General features: G+C 48.4%; 1 protein-coding gene across 1 annotated transcript; it reads right to left on the bottom strand.

The window, feature by feature from the left end:
* Positions 1-235: 235 nt before the first annotated feature.
* LOC107108458 (lysosomal Pro-X carboxypeptidase-like) lies at positions 236-2468 on the bottom strand (the record flags this gene model as incomplete). The annotated part of the gene is made up of 3 exons (XM_015408895.1): positions 236-417; positions 2121-2222; positions 2328-2468. Coding segments are annotated over 3 exons (425 nt in total), but the record flags the coding sequence as incomplete, so codon positions are not given.
* Positions 2469-7358: the final 4890 nt, after the last annotated feature.

Genomic DNA, 7358 nt, shown 5'->3' on the forward strand with positions numbered 1-7358 from the left:
ATGCCCCCTCTCCACAGCTCTCCAGGGTCTCGGGTAGAGGTCTTTCACATCACCCACCATCTGGTCCTTTTAACTGGGGATGTTGGGGATTGAACCTGGGACCTTCTGCACGCCTGACAGAGGCTCTTCCACTGAGCCACAGCCCCTCACCCAATGCACAACAGCGAATGTTCTGCTCTTCCCAAGAAATCTCAAGAGTTCTATGCCTGTGTCAGAGCTCATTTGCGGCACTCACCCAGCTACTACGTGGGGGTATTTCATTCGAAACCAAGCAGCAAGCATCCCTCCGTACGACCCCCCTATGGCAATGACAGGGGTTTCCTGGGATCCTGGGATAGTCTTCTTCAGATGCTGGACGAGGACGGCAAAGTCCGCCAGAGCTTGCTCCGACGTCAGGTAATTCAGATATCTGGCATCCTGAAATAAGATCGGAGGACAGTTGCATTAGTGGACGAGAACCTGAAGTCTCTCGCACTCCAGGAACCGGGTCTGTTGCACCATCCCTCACACAGCTTGAGGGGGAAAGAGGATACAGTCACCGTGTGTGGATTCACCATGCACTCTACAACAGAGCCGACGGCTCACTAGAGCGACATCAAAACGCCACAGGCTACTTCTCTGCAAAGTGATCAGGGCAAAGCCCTTTATCGACCCATCTACTGGTCAGCAAGCTCCACCCACATGGCCATGCATTTGAAAGCAAGAAATTGCAAGTAGATAAATAGGTACCACTTCGGTGGGAAGGTAACAGCGTTCCGTGCACCTTGGTGTTTAGTCATGCCGGCCACATGACCACGGAAACGTCTTCGGACAGCGCTGGCTCTTCGGCTTTGAAACGGAGATGAGCACCGCAACCCTGGAGTCGGATTCGACTGGCTTTCGAGCAAGGGAACCTTTACCTTTACCTTACTGGTTGGCAAGCTCCACCCACATGGCCATGCATTTGTATGGCACAGCAAGGGTTTTGGCCAAAAGGGGGCAACAGCTTGCTGATGGGCAAAACCCTTTGGAGTTTCACACGGTGAATTTCTGACATCTCCAACGCAGCAGAATTACCAACAAAAGGGACTTTGTTGTGGAAAACGTTTGCTGTATTGAACAGGATACACCACCCTATCCCAGGTTGTGTTTATCGACACCCCCAGAATGCTTATTTTTCTCATGCGGAAGGTGGTTCTTTTGCCCTCTGTGGCTCCAGCATACCTGAAAGACCATTGGAGTCCTCTAGATCGGGGTCCCCAACAGAGTTTTTAAAAAGTGGGAGGGGCTTTTGCCCAGATTTTAAGGAGCTGCTTTGGAAGCGGCTGCCACCACAAAATAAGGATCTTCACTGTGTGATGGAAGGTGTACACAAGAAAATGTTCTTGAACAATATGTTCCTTTTAAAAAGCACCCTCTTAAACAGAGCTACTGCCTGAAATGTTGACGATTCACTATTAAAGTTATATGTTACCTCACTCCCTCACAGTTCGGTTGGCAGCTCTTCTGAGCCAGTTTGGTATAGTGGTTAGGAGCGTGGACTCTAAACTGGGAGAACTGGGTTTGATTCCCCACTCCTCTACATGCAGCTGCTGGTGTAACCTTGGGTCAGGCATAGTTCTCTCAGAGCTGTTCTCTCATGAGCAGTCCTCAAAAGAAGTCTCTCAGCCCCACCTACCTCACAGGGTGTCTGTTTAGAGAGGGGAAGGGGAAGGAGATTGTAAGCCACTCTGAGACACCTTGAGGTAGTGAAGGGCGGGGTATAAATCCAATCTGTTCTCTCTTCTTTGTGGCCGGCTGGGCCCCTTGTGGCAGCCATTTTGTGCCTGTGCCTAACATCGTGTCAGAATTTCAAAGAGCTCATAGGCTCAAAAAGGTTGGGGATCTCTGCTCTAGATGTCAAGAGCTTTAATTTTACTCCAGAATTGGTAGTTAATTCTAATGGGGGAAGGTAAGAGAACATAAGAGAAACCATGTTGGATCAGGCCAACGACCCATCCAGTTCAACGCTCTGTGTCACACACTGGCCAAAACCCAGGGGCCATCAGGAGGTCCACCAGCGGGCCAGAACTCCAGAAGCCCTCCCACTGTTGCCCCCAACAAGCACCAAGAAGACAGAACATCACTGCGCCAGTACTTACATCAAACGACTTGTTTCCGAAGGGGAGAGACTCCCCATAGTATCTGTGCTCAGCAAATATCAAGATAGCACCAAGCTCTTCAGCTATGTTCCACATAAGACCCTGGGAGGGAAGAAAAGGTATTTAAAAGCTGCAAGGGGGGGGACAGTCTTAACCGTAAGAGAACCCAAATGCTTAGGAAGGGTAAGAAACCGGAGTAACACACACCGTATTGTTCGCAAACCAGGCAATGTCCCCTTCGTTGCCAGTGTAGAAAAGGATTGTCCCATCATCTTGCCTCCAGTGCTGGTCTGCTACGAGGAAGCGCTGCTTGAAGGTGCTGTCTTCAGCAAAGCCAAAGTGGTCAATCTGCGGGAAGACAGAGCAGGGAACGCATTGACTTTGTTTAAAAAAATGGCAAAGATCTTCAGTGTACAAAGTACAGTCAGTTCAGCAATGAGAGAGGTTCTCTGCAACAAAGACATAGGTGAGATTCACAGGTGTGTACAGTTTCAGGAGGGTCGCCGTGCTGGTCTGTAGTAAAACAGGTAGGTTCGAGTCCACTAGCACCTTAGAGACCAACAAGGTATCCACGGCATATGCTTTCAAGAGTCAAACGTTTGTTTCATCAGATCTGATAAAGGGAGCTTTGACTCTCAAAAGCTCATACCCCGAAAATCTGCTACTAGACTCGAATTTAGAAGAAAAGAAGGTAAGAGATTGGATTTATACCCTGCCCTTCACTACCCAAGGGAGTCTCAGAGCGGCTTACAATCTCCTTTCCCTTCCCCTCCCCACAACAGACACCCTGTGAGGTGGGTGGGGCTGAGAGAGCTCTGACAGAAACGGCTCTTTTCCAAGAACAGCTCTGACAGGACTATGACTTGCCCAAGGTCATCCAGCAGCAGGTGCAAGTGGAGGAGTGGGGAATCAAACCCGGTTCTCCCAGATTAGAGTCCGCACACTTAACCACTACAACAAACTGGCTCTAGCTCTTCATAAGTACATACACATACCATTTGTGGCCCAGGGCCCATGGGAGCTTGCTTTACAACCTGTCAGGAGCACTGGCCGGCTGGACAGCCGATGATGACGAAGAAGAGGAGGAGGAGTTGGATTTATACCCCACCCTTCACTCGGAGTCTCAGAGTGGCTTACAATATCCTTTCCTCTCTCCACAACAGACACCCTACAAGGCAGGTGGGGCTGAGAGAGCTCTTTCGAGGACTACTCTTGAGAGAACAGCTCTGAGAGGACTGTGAATGACCCAAGGTCACGCCAGCCGCTGCATGTGGAGGAGTGGGGAACCAAACCCGGTTCTCCCAGATTAGCATTCGTGCTCCTTACCACTACACCAAACTGGGTGAAAACATAAAGCAGAGAACGTCAGAAAGGGAGATGTCAGCAAGAAGGTAGACAGAAAGCAGATGGCACTGTTGTGCAATTCCCAGATCTTGGGCTTGTCAAGTCCAAAGGGGCCAACAGAACAGCTCCTGGATGCTCACGTCCTCTGGAAACTCAAGTCCACGTCACATGTTCATTTTTGGAAGAGTTACAAACAGCAGTTGTGCCAAAGCAGTACTGACTGCTTAAGTTCCCTGTCTGCATTATACAGAGAGGTACTACACAATGTAATCAACCCTGACTGTTCCCTGGAAGGCCAGATAATGAAACTGAAGCTCAAATACTTTGGCCACCAAATGAGAAGGGAGCACTCACTGGAAAAGACCCTGATGCTGGGAAAGACTGAAGGTCAAAGAAGATGGGGACGGCAAAGGATGAGAGGGTTAGACAGTGTCATCGATGCAACGAACATGAAATTGAGCCAACTTCAGAGGACGGAGGAAGACAGGAGGGCCTGGCGGGAGATGGTCCATGGGGTCGCGAAGAGTCGGACTCGACTGTGCGACTGAACAACAACAATGCCCAGAACTGCACACAGTATTCCAAATGAGGTCTCACCATTGATTTATATAGGGGCATTATTATATTGGCTGATCTGTTTTCAATACCCTTCCTAATAATCCCCAGCATAGCATTGGCCTTCTTTATTGCAGTCACACACTGTCTCGACATTTTCAGTGAGTTATCCACTACAACTCCAAGATCTCTCTCTTGCTCAGTCTCTGCCAGTTCAGACCCCATCAATGTGTATTTATATTTAGGATTTTTGGCTCCAATGTGCATCACCTTGCACTTGGCCACATTGAACCCCATTTGCCATGTTGACGCCCACTCGCCCATCCTTGACAGATCCCCTTGGAGTGCCTCACAATCCTCACTGGTTTTCACCACCTTGAACAACTTTGTATCATCCGCAAATTTAGCCACTTCACTGCTTACTCCCATCTCCAAATCATTAATGAACAAGTTAAAAAGCAGTGGACCAAGTACTGATCCCTGCGGTACCCCACTGCTTACCACCCTCCACTGAGAAAATTTCCCACCTACACTCACTCTCTGTTTTCTATGAACTAGCCAGTTTTTGATCCATAAAAGGACTTGTCCTTCTATCCCATGATTTTTGAGCTTACTTAGGAGCCTTTGATGAGGAACTTTATCAAAAGCTTTCTGGAAGTCAAGGTAAATAATATCTATTGGATCCCCCTTGTCCACATGTTTGTTCACCCCCTCAAAGAACACTAACAGGTTAGTGAGACAAGATCTCAGAGTGGCTTACAGATGGCACTGTTGTGCAATTCCCAGATCTTGGGCTTGTCAAGTCCACAGGGGCCAACAGAACAGCTCCTGGATGCTCACGTCCTCTGGAAACTCAAGTCCACGTCACACGTTCATTTTTGGAAGAGTTAAACAGCAGTTGTGCCGAAGAAGAGTACTGACTGCTTAAGTTCCCTGTCTGCATTATACAGAGAGGTACTACACAATGTTCACATGAATAAAGGCTGCCACTCCTAGATACTCTAGGGAAGGTTTCAGACAGCGTAGAGTGCCTTATAATGTGTGCAAACTGTGTGGATAGTATAAAAGAAGAAGAAGAGAAGAAGAGATTGGATTTGTACCCCGCCCTTCACTACCCAAGGGACTCTCAGAGCGGCTTACAAACTCCTTTCCCTTCCCCTCCCCACAACAGACACCCTGTGAGGTAGGTAGGGCTGAGAGAGCTCTTTCACGAACTGTCCTTTCAAGGACAGCTCTTGTCAGAATGATGCCTTGGCCAAGGTCACGTCAGCAGCTGCATGTGGAGGAGTGGGGAATCAAACCCCGTTCTCCCAGGTTAGAGCCCTGTAGCACCTTAAAGACTAACGAAATTTAGACTCGAATTCTAGGTGTATCCGGAGAAGCAAGCAGTGACTCATAAAAGCTCCTCCCCTGCCACAAATTTTGTTAGTTTCAAAGGTACTACTGGACTCTTGTTCTTTTCTGCTACGACAGACAAACACAACTATCCGTCCAGATAATGTAAAGGCCACCTTGCCAAGAAATTCCAGAGTAACCCACTCACTTAAACTTATCAGCTTGGCATTTCTAGCCCAATATTAAAGAGAGCCGCGAACGGCAGTTTTTAATCTATACTTTCTTTCAACTTCCTCCCCCAAAATGGAACATGGAGGAGATCAAAACCCTACGCAAGCTACAATTAACAGCTGACACCAATGCTCTTTGGGGAAAGGAATTCTCAGCTGAGCGGTGTATGCAGGCATGGTGGACGGGTGCCTTCTTGACACCAGAGATTGTTTTTGGAAGACGGAGGGAAGCTATGCCCCTTCCCACTTCTCCCCATCACTGTTTTGTGAATCTACTTCCTTTCCTTAGTGGCCGCTTTCTCCTGTTTTACGACGGCAGTGCTGGAAAAACTCATCCGGCTGTTTTTTCCACCTACGATCTCACAGTGGCATCAAAAACGATGGGAAATTATACAGCATGGCGAAGCTTACAGATACTGGATAATATTCTTAAGCCCTCTAGACAGTCCTATCTCTCCTCTATATGGTTACCTATACTGGAATACTTGTGGTCTCAAGGGGAAACTCTCCAATTGGTAGCTGGTCCTGGAATATAATGTTTTTATATCTTGCGAAGCCAGTTTGGTGTAGTGGTTAAGTGCGCGGACTCTAATCTGGGAGAACCAGGTTTGATTCCCCACTCCTCCGCTTGCACCTGGCCGGATGACCTTGGGCAAGCCGTAGTTCTGATAAGAGCTGTTCTTGAAAAAGAGCAGTTTCTGTCAGAGCTCTCTCAGCCCAACCTACCTCACAGGGTGTCTGTTGTGGGGAGGGGAAGGGAAAGGAGTTTGTAAGCCGCTCTGAGACTCCAAGTGAAGGGTGGGGTATAAATCCAATCTCCTCCTCCTCCTCTTCTTCTTCTTCATTTCAAGCTTTTAAACTACTCTAATGGGAGAAAGTAGTGTTGTCAGAACATAAGAACTTAAGAGAAGCCATGTTGGATCAGGCCAATGGCCCATCCAGCTCAACACTCTGTGTCACAGAGTGGCCAAAACTCAGGTGCCATCAGGATTAGGGTTAGGGTTAGCAGGGCCAGAACTCCAGAAGCCCTCCTACCAAAGCTCCAGCTTGGGAAATTCCTAGAGATTTTGTGGTTAAGTCTGGGAAGGGCAGAGTTTGGGGAGGGGAGAGGCCTTGGCCGGGTTTAATGCCATAGAGTCCACCCTCCAAAGCAGTCATGTTCTCCAGAGGGACAGATCCGTGTCATCTAGAGTTCAGTGGTAATTCTCCATAGAGGGCAGCTTCCTTGCTTCTTGTTAAAGGGAGGATCAGTACCAGGGTTGCCAGCTCTTTGTTGGGAAATTCATGGAGATTTGGGAGCTGGAGTCTGGGGAGGGTGGGGAGAAGGAAGATCTCAGAGAGGCATAATACCACAGTGTCCATCCTCTAACCGGATTTGATTCCCTACTACTCCACTAGCAGCCGCTGGATGACATAGTTCTGTCAGAGCAATCCTTGAAAAAGACATAGTTCTGTCAGAGCTGGTGTCAACTAGAGTTCAGTGGTAATTCTGGCCCACCTAGACTCCATATAGGGCAGCTTCCTTGCTTCTTGTTAAAGGGAGGATCAGTACCAGGGTTGCCAGCTCTTTATTGGGAAATTCATGGAGATTTGGGAGCTGGAGTCTGGGGAGGGTGGGGAGAAGGAAGATCTCAGAGAGGCATAATACCACAGTGTCCATCCTCTAACCGGATTTGATTCCCTACTACTCCACTAGCAGCCGCTGGATGACATAGTTCTGTCAGAGCAATCCTTGAAAAAGACATAGTTCTGTCAGAGCAATCCTTGAAAAAGA

The sequence above is a fragment of the Gekko japonicus genome, unplaced genomic scaffold (assembly GCF_001447785.1).
Source record: "Gekko japonicus isolate JY-2015 unplaced genomic scaffold, Gekko_japonicus_V1.1 scaffold5783, whole genome shotgun sequence".
NCBI lineage: Eukaryota > Metazoa > Chordata > Lepidosauria > Squamata > Gekkonidae > Gekko > Gekko japonicus.